At 30.4% G+C, this 20,642-nt stretch overlaps 2 protein-coding genes, 1 long non-coding RNA gene and 1 pseudogene across 5 annotated transcripts; 1 reads left to right on the top strand and 3 right to left on the bottom strand.

The window, feature by feature from the left end:
• Positions 1-4,806: 4,806 nt before the first annotated feature.
• LOC132926619 (uncharacterized) lies at positions 4,807-7,404 on the bottom strand (annotated as a pseudogene).
• Positions 7,405-11,390: 3,986 nt separating this feature from the next.
• Positions 11,391-16,893, bottom strand: LOC132924394 (uncharacterized). 2 transcript variants are annotated; one of them, XM_060988679.1, is made up of 3 exons: positions 13,460-16,893; positions 11,673-11,934; positions 11,391-11,606 (listed from the first exon to the last, which is right to left on the bottom strand). In XM_060988679.1, the coding sequence occupies exons 1-3, from the start codon at positions 13,868-13,870 to the stop codon at positions 11,398-11,400; spliced, it is 882 nt and encodes a 293-aa protein (XP_060844662.1). In that variant the 5' UTR covers positions 13,871-16,893; the 3' UTR covers positions 11,391-11,397. The 2 variants fall into 2 exon arrangements, with proteins under 2 accessions (XP_060844662.1, XP_060844661.1); XM_060988678.1 differs by having other exon boundaries at positions 11,391-11,934.
• On the top strand, positions 14,370-15,923 carry LOC132924788 (zinc finger MYM-type protein 1-like). The gene has a single exon (XM_060989233.1). It carries the CDS (start codon positions 14,370-14,372, stop codon positions 15,921-15,923), a length of 1,554 nt encoding a protein of 517 aa, XP_060845216.1.
• Positions 16,894-16,912: 19 nt separating the features above from the next.
• Positions 16,913-20,109, bottom strand: LOC132924395 (uncharacterized). 2 transcript variants are annotated; one of them, XR_009661322.1, is made up of 4 exons: positions 19,961-20,109; positions 19,663-19,888; positions 19,364-19,580; positions 16,913-17,038 (listed from the first exon to the last, which is right to left on the bottom strand). It is a non-coding gene; the product is annotated as an uncharacterized LOC132924395 (long non-coding RNA). The 2 variants fall into 2 exon arrangements; XR_009661321.1 differs by having other exon boundaries at positions 19,996-20,109.
• Positions 20,110-20,642: the final 533 nt, after the last annotated feature.

The following is a 20,642-nucleotide window of genomic DNA, read 5'->3' as shown; positions in this document are numbered from 1 at the left end:
GCGATAGGAATCTGATTGTAGGCGCGTACTAAGTCGAGCTTGGTGAAGATGACTCTTCCAGCAAGATTTGACGTAAAATCGTGTAAGTAGGGCAACGGGTAGCGGTCTGGAACGGTGACGTGATTGAGCCGACGATAGTCCCCACAGGGTCGAAACGACCCGTCTTTTTTGGGCACCTGGAGGAGCGGGCTCGCCCACGAGCTAGAAGAGGGGCGGCAGATCCGCTGTTTCTGCATAAGGTCGAAATCACGGCGCGCGATGTTGAGCCGGTCGGGTGGCAACCGCCGAGGGTGCGCGAAAAGTGGCGGACCTGTTGTCTGGAGAACGTGCTCGACTCCGTGACGGAATACGTCAGGAACAGGTGACTCACGGGTCACGGTCGGAAAATTCTGGAGCAAAGCATCCCAGTCAGGGGTGCGGGCGACGGCAAACAGCGGGGTGTCCGTTGGAACCGCGGAGGTCACTGCACAGGTGACCGATCGCTTGTCGGTTGGGTCAACGAGGCGGTGAAAACGTACGTCGACTAGTAGGCCGAAATAGTGTAGGAAGTCGGCGCCTATAATAGCGCGCGAAACGTCGGCCATTTCGAATGTCCAAGTGAACGTGCGTGATAGTCCGAGGTCGAGATTCAGTGTCTTAGGACCGAAAGTCCTGATTCGAGTTCCGTTGGCAGCTGTGAGATGTACGTCGGATGGTTGACGTGTGGCGTGGACGTGCGGAATGACCGAAATTTCCGCGCCGGTGTCGATCAAGAAAGGCTTGCCGGAACGGAGGTCATTTTTATTTTGACAGTATGGCAGTATTACTTCCAATTTCCAAAACAAAAACATGATATAAATTGATTATTTACTAAGATTGTAAAAAATATATACATTACTCGTATATGCACTTATGAAAAAATATGCCCTAATCCTCCAAATATGCCATTATATGCTAAATTAAATTTGGTCTATGGAATCAGTTGGGTCTGAATTGTCCACATTTCAAATCCTTGTATAAGTGTATACTGTATACACTCAGTATAAACAAGCAAATGCATAAAATTCCGGTCTCTAATTATAACTATGTAAAATATTACAACTTTAAAATGTTCATAACTCACTTTAAAATGATAATTTTGAAGTATATGATATTTTCTAAATAATATTATTACCTTAAAATTTGATAATAATTAATAAGTAAGCTAATATCACAAAATGATTCTGAAAATGTTCCATATTGTATGTAAGACAGAGATAACACATGCAAGTATAACATCCTCTTAAGTATTTATTCATAGCCATTCCAAGGGTGTGGGGCAAATGTACGAAAGCGTAGTAGTGCCACTTAGAAAAAAATATTTGTTACAATTTCGACTTATCAACTTGAAATTTCGTCTTATCAACTGAGTGTTTCGAATTAAAAACTCTAAATGTTGACTTCCAAATTCAAAATTTCGACTTGGCAACTTGAAATGTCGACTTAACAACTCAGTGTTTCAAATTAAAAACTCTAAATGTTGACTTCCAAATTCAAAATTTCGACTTATCAACTTGAAATGTCGACTTAACAACTCAGTGTAGTAAACCGGTGTTTTTCACATAAAAACGAGGTTCCAAAGTCCAAACTTACAACAATATCACGCCACCGGAATAGGCCATTAATGTAGGAATTTTATTGATTAGCACCAGAGCTAGTACCAAAATCACCTTCCCATTGACGTCATTCGTCCTCTCCTTATCATAGCATGTTCCATATAAATAGGGGCCCTGATCACCCAGAGCTCCAGACTCCAGAGACTGTACAGCCGTCGAGCTATAGTCATTCCCAGTTTTCGTACTTGTATGAGTTACTTTGTAACAGCCGCATCGCCGCTTATACGAGTACTTCCCAGTTCTAGACTATTTTAAATACTTTCTCTCCGGTAGAGTTACATACAGTAAATCTATCGAAATACTTTTATATTAATTATAAGTTAACTTTCAATAAACAGTTATTATTTTACGAAGTGTTAATTTTATTTATACATATTAGGTACATTCAACCTCTACTCTACCTTCTACGCTGAAGCAGAACGATACGTGCCACCGTCGTAAAAGAAGTAATTGCAGTAACCGAGTGGTGACAGAACGAGTACGAGGTTACTACATCAGTATTACGAATTAAAAACTCAAAATTTCGACTTAATAACTCACAATTTTGACTTTTTAACTCAGTATTTTGACAAAAAACTCGCAGGTTTTGCGTAAACATTTTTAAATATCTTGGTTATGTTATTTATCTTTCCCGATTGATCTTCAATTATAGATGAGTAGGTATATGGTATTATGGTTTGGTTTATGTCATGACTAAATAGACTAAATAGTCATGGGTTTATGTCTTCAGCTGTAATATAATTGGTAGTAGGTACTTTCTATGTTGTAAATAATATAAAAGTAATATTGTTTATTGACTTTTAATAAATAGTTATACAGTGTTGAGTCATTTGAATAGTGAATATTAAAAAATTACATTTTCATTTTGCGTTTTATAATGAGTTTAAGTGGTTTAATAGAAAATTATTTTCGTATGATTTTTAATTATAATGAAATAATAACAAATTTGTCATTAAAACATAACATAAATATTAGTCTTCGTACATTGAAAAGACGATTAAAAGAACTAGGTTTGTCTAGACGCATAGACTATACACCCTTCAATATTATAAGTCGTTATTTAGAAATTTGTATTCAGGGTTCAAATCAACTTTATGGCTATAAGTGGATGCATAGAAAATGCATTATTAATGGATTTGTGGTGGTTAAATAAGAGGCTGTACGAAGTATTTTAAAAATAATTGATCCTGAAGGTGTGGAAATTAGAAGTCGTAGAAGACTAAGAAGACGTCTGTACTTTAATCCAGGCCCTAATCATACATGGCATACAGATTGCTATGATAAGCTAAAACCTTATGGAATTTCTATAAGTGGGTGTATTGATGGATTTTCCAGGTGTATAGTTTGGTTAGAAGCAGCACCTTCTTGTAGTGACCCCAGAGTCATAGGACATTTTTATTTAAATACAGTCGAGACATTAGGTGGATGTCCAATTACTTTAAGATTTGATAGAGGTACAGAAAACCGTCATATTGAGCAATTTCAGAAGTTTTTGCGTAGAAATAACACTTCTCAAAGACCATCGTACTTACACGGTACAAGCCCTTCAAATCAAAGAATTGAATCATGGTGGGGTATTCTACGAAAACATTTTACCCAATTTTGGGTGGACCTATTCTGTTAATTAAAAGATGATGGATATTTTGATGGATCATTTGTTGATAAAAACTTGATCAGATATTGTTTTATGGGAAAAATTCAAGTAATTATAACTTAATAAATAAAGGTTTTCTATAATGTATTTAAAACGTCAGGTTAAATACAAGTTGTATTCTTTCAACAATAAGCAAAAATATAGTTACCCATTAATTTAAAACGTCCTGAATGATATAATAATTACAATTGATTTATTATTTAGTAAAGTAATATTAGTAATATCAATAACACAATGAATCTCTTTTTTTCTATAAAAAGTATAAAAGTATAAAATAAAAACTAATTTTTCTACTTCAATTACTTACCTAAGATTTAATTACAAAAAGTTATCAATATGCAAAATATTCAAATCCATTTTAAATGGACACAATATCTATAAGTAATAAACTAATGTAGTAATATACACATATAATTTATAATACAAGTTAATATTACATACACTTAATATTTATCTATCAACATCTTATGTTAAACTTTCCAGAAAGAACTTAATGAAATGGCACTAGAGTGGAATGTACACAGAATTAGAAAATCTAGAAATAGCATCTGTTGTTATGGAAGACCTATAACAATGTTTGAAGCACCTGAAGAATTTAATACAACTAACTTTATACATATTGTTCAAGAAAATGAGTTACATCTATGTAAAAATGAACTGATTGATTTAACAAATGTAACATGTGATCCAACTATTAATGAACTATGCTGTATTATACTAGCAGAAGAAATGATTTGTATTCCTGATGAATCTTATAGTATAATTGATGTTTATATTATGTTAAGAAATAAATTGAATGATATCTTAGAGTAGATGATATTGAATATATTCTTTACATAATTTTAATTGTATTCCTAATTAGTAAATAGGTAATATAAATGTTTGTATTTTATCTGGTAATAATAAACCAATACCACTTACAAGTCATAGTAGAAGATTAATGGAAGTATAGCCATAAAAAAAACAAATTATTTATATAACATAGTTAATGATTGAGTTTATTTATTACTATAAAACTATTTTTCTCAATTAAATATTGCAATTATTTGAAATTTGATTATTTACTACTCGTGTGTATACAAACCAATATTTTGTGAATAAGACAGCCCTTTTCTACAGAAAATTTTTTGGTAGATAGTTTTTCTGAAAATGTTGACGAAACAAAATTAAAATTTTTACGAGTCGGTTTTGAGTTATTAAACTTAGTGTACTAAGGATTGTGAAAGATATAGGGACTATAAAGAGTTAAAAATGTAAATTAATTTATTAAAATCTTTAACTAGTAAAGGATCTGTTGTTTCTATTTAAGGATTAAACCAATTGCTGTAATGGAATATGTATTGGGCTAGTTCCAATGTATAATAATAATAAATAAATAAATAAATAATAATAACATAATAATGATGTATAATGAGACCAAGGTAAAACACTTATGTAAAATAAATTATTATCTTTGTATATATATAATATTATATATGGTTAATATTAATAAAATATGACAATATCAGTTGGGCAAAAAATAAAATAAAACAATATTACTTGGGCAAAAAATAAAATAAAACAATATCATTTGGGAAAAAAATAAAATAAATATAATCGCAAAATAAAATTATGCTACTTCCATAACTCAAATATTGGATGACAATAGTGATGTAAACTCACATCTAAAATCAATGAAGCTATCATATGTTAAAGGCAAATTCAAAGTATTAGTACATGTATGAGCAACTAGAGATCGGGAAAAACAATCTTGTACAGAATTAAAGTTAATATTAATGGTAGAAGTTATGATGTCTGCTCCAGTTATAAAACGAAGTAACTTTGTACAAAGCTTTAGGTCGGCTTCACGAATAAATTTTTTTAAAAACCCAAAGATTTTGCGTTTTATTTCATTGTCATCTTCTTCTGGACAGCATAGATTTTTTAATATATTTGTTGGTGTTGGTATTTTATTTTTATATTCTTCTCCAAACTATATTTAGATAGCTACATTTTATTCTTTAATTCTTCAGACCATATATCAATAATGTACTTAGGATTCTGAATAACCTCTTTGTGAGCAATTTCTGAGATAATATCTTTTATATTTTGTTCATGTACCATTGAACAACAATTGAACTCTTGAAGAACATCTAGTAAATCTTCTTGGTCGACTTTTGTAAAATCTTCAATAGCACATTTTATTAAATCTTTTGATCTTAAAGGAAGAATGTTAAAAAACCTTCAATTAAATCCTGTGTATTAACAGTATTTCCACAGAGAACATACTCCATGAAAGGTAAAGCTAAACTTATTGGAAGGTAGTTAATCTCTCCAACCTACAAAGATAATTTTAGCAATTGCTAACCATTTTTCCAATTGAAAATCGTGCCTGATAACTGGAATTTTCCATTGACATCCTGTAGTAGCCATTTCATAAAAGCTTGACCAAAACTCAGACAGCACATCTTTAAAAACACTTCCGACGTCTACCGCATTTTCTGAACTTCCATTCGGCAAAATTAACTCAAATTCTAATCGAGAAGAAATGTGTTTCATGCCCTTTAATGCTTCTATTAATTCATCAAATATATGACCTCTATGGAGAATCAATTTGGATGTTTCTATTTCATGTTCTGGTAAATCAAAATAGTTGTGTTCATCAAGACTATTATAGAAATGTATGGGTTGTTCAGTTAGTTCGACATTATCGACAGGTGGTGGTGGGGACGGTGTAATTGACCGCAAAAAGGAAGTGAATAAATTTTCAGAAGTCGATGATCTATCTGGTGAAAAGGATTCTAAATTTGATGGCAGAGACATTTTTGAAGACAAAAGAACTGAAGTTGTTTCCTTTGTTGCCAAATAAAATCTCAACGAATTCAAGCCTAAATATAAAGAAATACAAATATAATATATGAATATTATAAAATTGAAAATTAAAATATTAATTGTTAGAAACCTAATGAAATAAAAATTTGATTAATATACATTTCATAAAAAATTATTTTAATGTTGTTATGTACCTACCTGTTTTATCATATAATTCACCTACTGAAAAGTCATCAGGTAAATCATTTTTCTGGAAGTCAAATAAATTTGTTGAAAATTGATCAATCATTCTTTAGATGATTTTCCATCAGGAAAAAATAATTCTTTAGCTAGACCAATCAAATCTGGTTTTTAGAATGATTTTTGTACTCGTACTTTTCTGGTACCACCACCATTAACAGTTCTCACCTAGAAATATTTTACTTATAACTAGGTAGTAGGAATACGTACATTGAAAAGCATATTATATTAAAATGTCCATGGAAAAATAGCTCTTTAAAAAATATTTGAAAATAATATGTATGTTGAAACACAAAAATATCATGATAAATGGAGATAGTTAAATATAAGAATCTTAAGAATAATTTATAACAATTACCTATTATGATATTTTTGTGGAAAATAATACAAAATAACAAAAATTACTTGAAAAAATAATCATGCATTTTTCATTCTTATAATACCTGTTTATACGCAGACATTTCATAATTAAGCCATCCAATTTCAACATATCTCTCTGTCGATCTATTTTTCAAGACTAAGCTATATTAAAGAAATAATATATACTTTTCAAAAAAAATTCACTAAAAAAACTTGACATATTAAATAAACTTAATAAACTTACCTTTTATTTGGACTTTCTGTTTTTGACTCATCAATGTTATTATTTTTTTTTACCTTAGACATCAATTTATCAAAAAGAGCACTTTTTCTTTTTGATGAATTGGCTTGTTTTGAATAATTTAATAATGCTAAACGGTCACCATATTTAGGTAAGTACATTTTTAATGTAGTTCAATTAAATTTACTTATTAATTAGAGGCTACTGTGATTATCTAAGAATAAAAAAATCTGTATATTATACAAATTAGAAACATAAAGATGACATTAGAGAAAATCAAATTAAGTAGAGATTGAAGAGAAGGATGTGTAATTATAGGGTAATTATGAATGAAAGTTTGAGGCACGCACAGGATAATCATTTTAAAAAGTTTAAGTCAAGTTAGCCAATATTATAGAAGAAAAAAAATTTTTTTGAACTACTCAATCTTTATATTTAAATCAATTACAGGTAACAGAACGTGTTTGTCTATAGAACTTAAAAATAGTTTTTACTTTGTTAGACACGTTAAAGCGGGGGATGTAGCAAAATTACAAAATTTCTAAAAAAATAACTGTAATTGCAATAATACAATCATACAATAATATCACAGAATATTAATTTCATAATAGTTTGTTTTAAACAATCTGTAATATTATATTGTAAATAACGTATGTAAATTAGTAAATTGTAAACTTAGAATCTATTTTTGTAACAAATGTTACTACATACAAAAGTTATTTTTGATAAAGGAAATATTGAACAAAACCAACACATGTAGATACTTTTCAAACTATAAATGTAAATAATTATGTTTTGCTTTTTTTTATGCATGATTAAAGCATCTAGGTCTTGTTTTTAGTCTAGGTATATTATAAGTCTTATTCTTATATGTTGCAGACTATCCATATTTTTTTTTATCTTTTCTAGTATAAGTTAGGTTATTAAATCATAGAACATTACTAACATAGACCTATAAATTAGTTTATAAGTCTACATAATAATTATTAAATATAATAAATAATAATTAAAATATTTATTAATAATTATTATTTAGGCTCTCTAGGTCTATGTTTACTAGACTTGGTAAATATTAATCATAGGCATAAATAGATATACAAATTATATAAATAATCATTAATAATAAAAAAAGAGAAAAAAATTGTGTAAGTTGCATAAAAGAACTAATTATATTTAACTTTTTTATTGTTGTAAAGTAGATAATAATAACTTAGGTATCAGAATTAATAATGTTTAATTAATATTTTTTTTATTTTAATTATACTAAAATACTTAATAAGTAATAATTAATAGTATATAATATATACATAATAATAATATACAACAATAACATAATAACATAATATTATTATGTATTTAGTTATTTAGTACCTACCATGTAGAACTCCACTTCAGCTCTACATAAAGCACAACGGTAGTATGGAGTATTTTCGTATGGTGGCATTTTTATATAACTCTCAAAACATGACTGACACAACCCTTGATGATTGCACGGAGAGGCTATAACTGTTGATGGTGAGTACTAAGTACAGACAAATATAACACTTTGGCTCAACTAATGGTAAAACTGAAATGTAAGAAAATATATTTAAATTTAATACTTTGTTTAATCATATTAATATATTATCTTGATATTTGTTTTTTTAATCAGTTATTACAATTTAGATCTTGTCGGGTTACATAAAAACGCTCGGTGGTGTCACCACTTCGTTATCATCTATTCCATGTATCAAATCCAAGATTAAAACAAGCAATACTTCAGAATGTAAAAAAAGATTGATTATAATTTATAAGGTAATGAAAGAATTATTATTAACTGGTTATTTCTGCTCCATTAACTCGTCTTCTCTCAATCAACAATTCTCTAGCTCTTGCTTGAAGAGCAAGATAATTGTTTTGTTGATCATTAAAATGCTGAACCTGTTGATTAGTGGAGTTTTGTGATCGGGGCTGTAATTCTACTGGTGTCAATGTAACTGCTTGGATTACTGGATTTTGTATACTGTTTGAAGGTAAGTGATACGTTTGACGTGGTGGCAAGTTCACTGATAGTTGTTGTTGCAGTTCTGTATGTGATGGTGGTGGCTCAGTGTTGGGTGTCAAGTTATGGGCTCCTTGTGGTCTTATCACTCCAAATGTTGGTGTTACATGACGAGTACAAATAAGAAACTCCAAGACAGTGTACCGACTTTCGTTAAATAATCACATTGCCAAATCCAACCTTCTTTGGTTTTCAATCCAAATGCGACGTTGTGATTCTCTGATAAAACCACCATCTATCGCTATTTGGTAATCATTCCTTATACCAGTACTATAGGATTTTAAAGCATCTGAAAGTACATGTTATATTTGTCTATAAAACTAAACTAATTTAATAATAGTAGTTATTCAAAAGTCGGCATATTTTTAATAATACAATATTAGATTATTCCATTAATTCATTTTTTGATATAGCGATATAGCCGCAAGGCCGTATCTAGGGGGGTGTCCAGGGTGTCTGGACCCCCCCACCGAAAATTTCTTCAATATTTTACAAATGTTTAAAATAATTATTTATTTTTAACACCAACGCAAAAATATTTTCAGTCAAAAATGACTTAAGCTCCAATTAATCATTGACTGTTTTTAGTTTTATATCATAATATCATATGAAAATATTATAGCGTCTAATAATAATAATCACAGACTTCTATACCAACGCGCGTATTACATAGAAATCTGACGTCTACGCTAATAATAGATTCTTTATTATTGATGGACAACGATCACTGTCGATGCCGGTCGGGGGTCAGCGACGATTAACAACAACAATATTAGATTTGTGTAAATTATAATTATATTATTATTTATTATACCATTTTGCCGTCTGCAAGACTGTGACAAACACGTCGTTTTCTAAATTCATCATAATGAGTAAACGAGAAAACAAAAATGTACTGTCAAATTATTTTTCTAAACTTCCAAAGGTACGTTATATTATTTCATATGTTATGTATATTAATAATTTAACTACCAAAATGTCGATTCATAAACTTTATTTTAGACTGATAATGTTCCTATTCTTCTACCACAAATAGACACGCTAGCGCCATCATGTAGTCATTCACCCACATATTTGCAAACAAACGAAAATAATATATTAAAATTGGACGCGGAGCAAATAATTGAAGACAACGATATTGGCTACTGTTTCGGTAAAAATGTATGCGGGAGGGTTGTCTGCGCGTTTCGCCGTACGCCGGGGGGTGGGGTGGTAGAGTGATATGATCTACACGGTCGGTGTGGGGGGGGGGGTGGGGGGTCATACGGGCCGCGGTTTAATCGTTTTCCTTGGGTTGTTTATTCGAGAATCGGTGAACAAGGTGCAGTTTGTAAATATTGTGCGATATTTGGTCGCGAATTTGGTGGCAAAGGCAGTCACCAGAAACTTAATACATTAGTTGTAAAACCTTTTAATAACTGGAAAAAAGCGATAGAGAAATTTAATGAACATAGTAAAACTGAATTTCACAAATCTAATGCTATGCGCGCAGATAATTTTGTAGCTGTTTATTCCAAAAACTGTCAAAATATTATTCAAAAATTAGATTCAGCGCGTACTATTCAAATTGATCAAAATAGAAAGAGATTAATTCCTATTATTCAAACAATTATTATTTGTGGGCGTCAAGAAATAGCTTTACGCGGTACTAGCGATTACGGACCTCTCTCTTTAGACAATTCTGAACCTACTTAAGGCCCCCATACACGTCAAACAAATTTGCGCAACCTCTGTGTTTGTGCAAATACGATGTTTGTACAAATTTCGGACACACACGTTCCTATGGCTTGTGCCAACTTCAGTTCAATTTTTGATCTTGTCGAAATATATTCAGTATAAAAAAATATTCTACAATAATATATTAATATGTCTGACACCGATGATACTTGTGCTGCGATAGTGATTGCTTGTTTGACGGAAAAGAAAAAAGTGAAGCGGAAAAGAAAACAGAGGGTGTGGATGAAGGAATGGCTGAAGAAGAGGGATCAATTTAGCCATGATCGCTTAGTAGCAGAACTTAAAATAAGTTCAGCCGTTGATTATAAAAATTATCTACGAATGGATGCAGATACGTTTGGTGAGCTATTGGAAATGATAAGACCTTTAATTGAAAAACAATGTACTTATATGAGGGACCCAATTACGGCAGAACAAAGACTATTGTCTACTTTGAGATACCTTATAAGCGGTGACTCCTTTGAAGAGCTGAAATTCCATAGCCACCTGCGAAGTCTTTGATCACGTATTAAAAGGATGTATCAAGGTAATGTTAGGTAATTGATTAGTTGGTTTATTGATTGTTTTAACTGTTATGATTGTATTACATATGTATTTGTATAATTATTAATTAGATTATTAGTCTTAATTATAATTTATAATAATTATTATAAAGAATATATTATACAACATTTAATATTTATTGATACTGTTTATCGTTAAGAAGATCATTAATTGTATATCTATCTGATGTGGAGGGCTGAGGTGTGACTGGAACTGTTGAATATTGCAATGTATGTGGTTGTTGTTGTGGACTAGGTGCATATGATTGTAAGTATGGAGAGGGTGGTTCTGAATAATGTGAAGACAATGAAGATGGGCTATAATAGTGTGGATGCTGAATATGACCTGTTAAATGTGTAGTGATTGGTATAGGTGAATGATTAATTGTAATAGAGTTTCTGTGGAGATTACCCAGTCGTCCTTCATAAATAATGTCGTCAATGAATTTCTTTGCATATAATTGCTGGTCTTCTTTCATTTTTTCGAATTCTATGCCCCACGTCTTTGCCAGGACTTGTGAATCGGAGGTGGGTTTTTGGAGACGTCGACAAGCAATTTCCAATAGTTCAGTCTTTTTACTTTCTTCGTCTGTGGGTGCCTTTTTTTTGAGTTTAAATTTTTTATTCGGTGTACTCTGTGGTATTGTTTGAGATAAAAAGCCATCTTCCTCAACCTTAAAACAATATAATATAATATCAAAGAGCTTAAATTCAAATTTAAACTTTATTTTACTTATAAATTATAATATAATATTAATATTTTGTAATTGAAGATACCAAAAAATGAAAATGATTGGAAGGCTATTGCAAAAGAATTTGAGCAAAGGTGGAACTTTCCACATTGCATTGGCGCGATTGATGGTAACACATTACCATCCGAAAACCACCAGGAACAGGCTCCTATTATTTCAATTACAAACTATCATTCAGCATTGTCTTAATGGCAATAGTAAATGCTAATTACGAATTCGTAATGGTAGATGTTGGAGCCAATGGAAGAATCTCCGACGGAGGAGTGTTTTCTAATACCGAGTTCTATAAGCGACTTGTAAAAAACGAACTATGCATTCCTCAGCCTGATAATTTACCTAATAGCGAAATAAAACAGCCATATGTTTTGGTAGGAGATGATGCATTTCCTCTTATGAACAACTTAATGAAACCATTTAGTAGAAGAAACCTGACCACAGAACAAGCTATATTTAATTATAGATTATCTCGTGCTAGACGTATTGTGGAAAATGCGTTCGGAATATTATCATCCCGGTTCCAAATATTGTTAAAAGAAATTAATTTGTGCCCAGAAAAAGCCACTCTGATTGTTCTAACATGCACTCATTTACATAATTATTTACGGATGAAAAAGGTCGAGTCATACTACCAAGGAGGTTTTGATGTCGAAAATACAATGACAGGTGAGATGGTAAACGCAGACTGGAAATCAGATCGATTGTTGCTTCCTCTACAACAACTTTCAGGGCGAAATACCACTGTATCAGCAAAAGAAATACGCCTAAATTTCTCACAATATTTCAATAGTGAGCAAGGAGCTGTACCATGGCAGAACGAGAGCATAAAGTAGCTACTTACATATGTCATTGTTCTATGTTTTAAATTATTGTATAGGGCTCCGCCCATTAATATATTTAAATTATTGTATAGGGCTCCGCCCATTAATATAAATATTAATAATAAACAATAAACGGTTAAACCAAAACACAATAAAATGATTTGTTTTAGATTCTGAGTGGAACGATGAATGTATTGATTTTACAATGATGTGTGCTTTTTTTTTATTTTTTTTTATTTTTTTTTTGTATATATATATATACAATATACTATATAATTATGTATACAATTGTCGTGGTCACCGTCATCGACGATTTTCTGGGAAAAAATAAACGAAAATAAAATCCGAATACACCCTTGAAAAGAAGACATTTCATTGAATAACCACGTATAAAAACGGAAGAATTGCTCTAAAAACCGAGTAAATTATAAGGCCATAAAGATGCCTATCCAAATATACGATTGCCTCAAATCCTTATCGTACAAAATATCTATTACAATTCTATTTTAATAATATTATTAGTACAGTCGCGTACTATTTATTTAATCTAATCTAATCATTTGTTATTATAATCACTAAAAATAGACCGAGGCCATCGACAGTGGAATACAATATGATATTATGCTTACCGCTTCATCGTTATTTTCCTCGACTATATCGACAATTTCATCAAAACTGTCTAATGTGGAAGTTCCTTGCAATTGAGTCTCTTGGTCTCTTAAAAAATCGATTTCATTGAAGTACCACAAACTTGGTTCATAAATATCATCAGCCCCTGCACCTGATTTTTGGCTGGACTTTACTTTCTTCAATTCTCTACGGTATGATGTACGAAGAGAATTAATTTTGGCACGCACTATGTCCCTATTTGCTTTTGGATCTATTTCTTTCATTTTATCTACCAGTTTTTCGTACGCCGCATCTTTCTTAATTCTATTTTTATAGGCTTCGCTTTTAACTTTCCACAATTCAGGAAACGTATGATAAAGGCCGATAAATTCCAGCCAAAATGTCTTATTGTCATCAATTTTAGACGCCATAGTTATAAAACTAAATTTTATATTTAGTAAATTCTATAATAAAAATAAAATTTAATAATAATATAAAAACAAATTATATAGATATAAGTAAATTTATTATAATTATAATATATTAATTATTATTACTAGTAAAGTAAGTATAATAATTAATAATTAATACTTTCTATTTCATAAGTTTTTCCAATCGTCTTGAGGTTTTTGACAGCCGATGCTTGTCAAACACTGCCATACACGTACAACAGATTGTCAATCGTGAAGCGTTTGCGCAACAAATTTCGAACTCGACCGATTTGTTTTAAACCGTTGCGCAACTACTCAAACCACACCATACACGCTCAAAATGTTTGCACAAACACAGAAGTTGCGCAAATTTGTTTGACGTGTATGGGGGCCTTTACAATGATGGTAACTTCCGAGTATTATTGAGAATGCGCATTTCGTGTGAAGATAAAAATCTAACATATCACATTGAGAATCAAATGCTTCATATATAAGTCCTATGATTCAAAATAATTTTATAAATATATGTGGAAAAATTATACAAGACCAGTTAGTTAACAAAATTAAATGTTTTTCTGTATTAGTCGACGAGACAACTGACGTATCGCGTGTTGATCAACTGTCATTGTGTGTACATTATTTAGACAATAATTTAAATATTGAAAAAAATGAAATCAACAATTATGTATTGAAAGAAGACTTCTTACAATTTGTACCGGTAAATTCTACCACTGGTCAAAATTTGGCCACAGTAATTCTAGCTACTTTAAAAAATCTTGGTATAAAATGTGACTATTTACTTGGCCAAGGCTATGATGGCGCCGCAGCCATGAGTGGTAATTTTAAAGGAGTACAGTCTGTTATAAGAGAAGTACATCCCGCTGCACTTTATGTCCACTGTAGTGCACATTCGTTAAATTTAGCACTTGCTCATTCGTCAAACATTCACCATATTCGAAATTGTATTGGAACAATAAAATCTGTAGGAAATTTTATTAAAATATCGGCTAAACGAACTGAACTATTAAAAAATAAAATAAAAGAATTCCTTCCTGAAACCAAATGGACAAAATTAACTTCCATGTGTGAGACTAGGTGGGTTGAAAATCATGATGGTATGCTTAGATTTTCAGAAATATATAAACCTATTGTTGCAACATTAGAAGAACTACAATTATTTGTTGACATTGAAACATCATCTAAAGCTTTACAGTTATATAAGTGTGTAACAACTAGTGAATTTATAATAAGTATGATAACTGCGACCACACTTTTTTCTATAACTTTGCCATTATGTAAAATATTGCAGTCGGTGAAATGTGATTTAAGTGAAGCAGTAGATCATGTTGAAACAGTTTTAAGTGAAGTGAAAGATATGCGAACAAATATTAATGAAAATTTCAAAGAAGTATTCAATAAATCCGAAAAATTGTTCATATCCGTAAACGAGGAAGAAAAAATAAAAATACCAAGATTAGTAAGTCGTTCAACAAATAGAATAAATGTGGATACCAACATTCCTGAAGATTATTTTCGTATTGCAATTGCGATTCCATTCTATGATGATTTTATTAGTCAACTTAAAGAACGGTTTTCCAAACACAAGACGATTTTATCGTCTTTGTATTTATTAATACCAAAAATGTGTTTGAAATCTCCAATTTTAGAATCAGATTTTAGTATATATTCAGATTTTATAAATGTTGACACATTACCTTCAGAACTGAAATTGTGGAAAAGAAAATGGATTGCTTTCAAAGATGTAGATCGTCCACATACAGCTGTAGAAGCATTAAATTATTGTAATCCTGAACTTTTTCCAAATATCCATTTTTTATTAAAAGTACTAGCTACACTACCGGCTTCTACAGCAACTCCCGAACGAACTTTTTCGACATTAAAATGCGTCAAGACATTTTTACAGAACTCTACGGGACAAGAAAGACTAACTGGACTAGCTCTATTAAGTGTCCATAGATATGTTACGGTTAATCCCGATGAAGTGTTAAACCAGTTTGCTCTTCAAAAAGATAGGAACATATTATTAGTTTAAAATAATATGATTTGTATTTGTGAATTTTTTATTTCTTAATTTTATACTTCATATTTGTATAGTGTAAGGTGACAAGATGTCAAAGTAATTTTGTTTATTTGATTTTATTATATTTTAATAAAAGGAGATTAAATCTTTTTCTGTCTTATTTTTAACCAAATATCAAAAATTAAAATCTAAATTCAATAAAATTACAATATACATGTTTTGGACCCCCCCCCCCCCCGAAAAAATTTCTAGATACGGCCTTAAAACGACATATCATATAGGTAGATAGGTTAGATTAATAAGAAGAGTAGAATTGGTAGAATTAGTTCTGATACCATGGAAAATTGGAAAACAGTTTGAGACAATGGTAGAGGTTAATCATGGGCAAAAAAGAGGAGTTACAACATGAGAAGAAATGGGGCGACCGGCCTGTATTGCATGAGGAGTAACTTGAAGACCTTATAGACAGTAAGTAATTTATTAGAAGTGAACTATTATCCAGAAATATCAGAATAAAGTATCTACAGTTATTAATTATTATTGAGCTATACTATAAAACAAAATAAATTTTGTTGAAACTGGCATTGCGTACAAATTCCTGTTTTTTAACCTAGATTTTATTTTGATGTTTCCAACGCTTATGAAAACTACCTAGTAGGAATTTTATTTTTTTCTACTAACTTGATTCACTTTCCTACCAGAAAATATGCTGAATTCGAAAATCAAAGAATCTTTATTGTCTCACAAGATGATGACAGATACGTACAAAACAATTAAAAAAACATTTTCATAAAATCAATACATTCATCGCTCTGCTTAGAATCTAAAATGAAAGGTATTAAGGTTTCTTTTTTTAGTGATTAATATAGTTACTTGTGAATAAATAGTTTGTAATGAATAATGATTATTCAGAAAATAAATTACTTAGATATTTATTAAAATTTATTTACATAAACTTATTTTTAATAATTTTAATATCAGTGAAATAAGTATATTACTTAGAAATACCCATGGCTCGGGTTGATGGTTGCTTCCAATGTGCATCTTTAAGTGTTGATGACTTACTTCTAAAACATTATTTGTTCTCCAAACAGTTCCACTCACACTCAACATATTTGTATAAACACCTAATAATGAATTAATTACTTTTAATAACTAAATAAAAATTAATATAATAATTATTATGAAATATAACATAACATATTTTACTCGGTATCATGTCAATTGTTCACCAAAAATAATTCACGCGAGTACACGACAGTTGCTCGCGTGACAATTATTCGCAGGAAAATTATTCGAATAAGACAATTGTTCGTAAAAAATAATAATAATAAGACTTATTATTATGTAATATATTTTGTAATCTATACGGCAGTTAATAAATAACATACTATTTGATTAAGTGTGAAATGTGTGAAGTTTTAAAATCATATCGATAACGTAACTCGATATCGAACATTATAATATAATGAGCACAAAAATCCCAATGTGTTCGGGAATAGAAGGTATCTACTAATCTACTAAGTACTAATAACAATACTAATACTAACACATACCTGTCACAAAAATAGTACAATAGTACAACCAGTAATTTTGACCATTCAATTTTATTTTACCGCAATAAGTATTTAATTACTATAGTTTTAAAATACGTAAAAAGTGATCGCGGTACAGATATACTCGTACATAAAAGTTACATGTTCTACCGCGAAAAACAAACGGAAACAAAAACGTATTGGAAATGTTCATTGTATAAAAAATATAAGTGTGGTGGTCGTGTTCATGTGGAAAATGACGAAGTTGTCAAAAGTTATGAACATAATCATGTACCAGATAATGCTCAAGTGGAGACTAAGGAATTAATCTATAACATGAAACACGATGCACGAACCTCCGCTGCTACAAGCCATGGAGTCATAGGAAATTTAGCAAGTCAGGTAAATTGAATTATCTAAATATTTTGAATCTTAAATCAAAAATATGAAAAAGTGCTCGAAACTTGTGTTAAGAACTTAAATTTTAGACTGAATGTTTATAGGCTTATTTTAATGGCTATTTATAGGCATTTGAAATATTTGTTTAGTTTTTTTTTTATAAATATTTATAAAAATGAAAATTTAATACAAGATTTTCCATGAGTTTGGCTTACAATTAAAAACTTATCATTTATTTGAAATTTAAAGCAATACGTTAACGTGTATATAATTTTTCTTAGGTTCCCTTATCGGTTGCGGGTCAATTACCCAGCGTGGCTAGTTTGAAAAGAACAATACAACGTACTCGTCGAACTAAACTAAATGTTCCTGTAAACCCTATAAATTTTAGTTTTGATATTCCTGAAGAATTTACTAAAACGACAAATGGCGACGATTTTCTTCTTTTTGATAACAAATCGGATATAAAAAGAATATTATTGTTTTCAACAAAAAATAGTTTGGAGTTAATGAATAATTAATATAATTAAGCCTTAATTGGTTTTGCGATGGCACTTTTAATTGTTCACCTATTCCGTTTAAACAGTTATATACCATTCACACTGTACATTATTCAAATGTTATTCCTTCTGCTTACGCTCTTCTACCCGACAAAAAAGAAGATACATATAGGTATACAAATGTTTAAATCCCGAGTCTATTATGATGGATTATGAAAAAGCAGCGATGAATGCTGTTAAATCTGAATTTCCAAATACCTCAATAAATGGATGTTTTTTTCACCTATCACAATGTATTTGGCGCCACTTACAAGAAGCAGGGTTACAAAAAAATTACATACAAGATTCTGAATTTGCCTGACATATTCGTATGCTCTTGCTTATGTGCCACAAAACAAAGTTATAAAAGAAGAGCCAAAGAAGAGATCCGATTATCCCCATTAGTGTATGGAATTGTTATGATTTAGTAGCGGCAGACCTTCCACGAACTAATAATTCAGTTGGAGGATGGCACAATTGTTGTTCGTCTACACTTAATTCATCCAAACATCCATAAATTTGGAGATTTATACATGCACTCCAAAAAGAAGAAAGTATTAATACTTTAAAAATTCAACAGTACCTATGTCGCGGGTCAACCACCATCAAAAAAAAATGTATAAAAATAAAAGTGAAAATTTAAAAAAAAATATGTGCAGATTATAATAATCGTACAACAGTTGATTATCTTCGTGGTGTTGCATACAATTTTCAATTGCAAATATAAAAACTATATACCTTCATATTATTGACATCCATAAACGTGGAAAAATACTTAACATTGTATTTTATTTTATATGGATTATTATTTATTAGTATATTATTATTATTATTATTATTTATTTATTTTTATTTAATGTTATGTAAACATGCGAACAATTTTCGTATTCGAACAATTTTCAGGCGAACATTAGACGCGCGAGCAACTGTCGCGCGAACTATTTTCGACGAACAATTGACGCATATCCATTTTACTCACCTGTTAACCATGTCGTTCTATAATATTGGAAAAAAGTTTCAAATTTTTCCTGACTCTCGGTTGACAATGTTAGTTTAATATTTTCTTCATAAAACATTTGTATGGATGTAAACAGTAAACCCTTCATTCATTTTATTACCCGGTATTAATGGCAATGCCATTATCATGTGGACAGTATCATATGCTCCACGATCACTTGTGCATAACTCAGTCATTCCTGTAAAATGAATAAAATAGTTATTATATATATACATTTGAAAAATATTGTTATATATATATTATACACAATATAAAATTACCAAGATTCCCAATTTTCCTCCAAATAGCCTGACTGCTGTGGAACCAACAACCTTGGATGTTTATATCTGGAAATATAAATTGAATGCCTGCCATAGCAGCTAGTTCAAAATCTATTATTATGGTTTCAGATTGCCATTGGGGTTAAATTCTTAGAAGTTTTTCAAATAAAGCTGCGTATGCCTTCGTAGTCTTTCTCGACATAAGAGCAAAAGCAACCGGAAAGCCCTATAGTAAATTTAATGTTATTAAATTAATATTGATTTATAATACAAAAGAAATTTGACAGTTAAAAATTACAAGTATGTATTTAATGATAAATATATACAACTGACTGTATTGAATGTAATTCCCATTATGACATATAATTGTCTAAATTCATTATTGAAAGATGGGGCTGCAGAAAAAGTTCCATCCATCAAAAATATTTTACTATTTTTTTAGTACACTAAAAATAAACTTGTATTAAAACTTTGTCTTATGAACTAATATAATTTTGTTTATTTTTTTAGGTATATTTACTCTTTTACTCCTGGCAAACACAAAGTGGAGGATAACTCCTTCTTCCTCAGTATTACTAATCAAGCCTGAATATAACCGTTCGTCATTAATTGTAACTAAATGTGAGTATTCATCAATTAATAGTTCATGAAATTCTCTCATCGTAATAGGATTGGTAGGCTGATTTCGTCTCCTATACCTTGGCATTGTTCTTTTATGCGATAGAAATGATCCAACATAAACATTAATAAACTTTGACGTGGCACAAGTGACAAGTCTAAATTGGATTAAAAGTAAAATATGTTTTTAAAAGATATATTATTTATGATATATTTTATAATTATTGGATATACTTCATTCTATATAACGCGGAGTGAAGTTCGTTCATCAAGTGAACGCTGATAAAACATATGTTCTTAAAATCGTTAATTATCAAATCATTGGCTGGATGTGTCTCATGGCCGACTGAAATAATAACTTT

Source organism: Rhopalosiphum padi, chromosome 3, assembly GCF_020882245.1.
Source record: "Rhopalosiphum padi isolate XX-2018 chromosome 3, ASM2088224v1, whole genome shotgun sequence".
In the NCBI taxonomy this organism is placed as follows: Eukaryota; Metazoa; Arthropoda; class Insecta; order Hemiptera; family Aphididae; genus Rhopalosiphum; species Rhopalosiphum padi.
The sequence above is the reverse complement of the archived record's forward strand: the minus strand, read 5'-3'. Positions and strand labels throughout refer to the sequence as shown.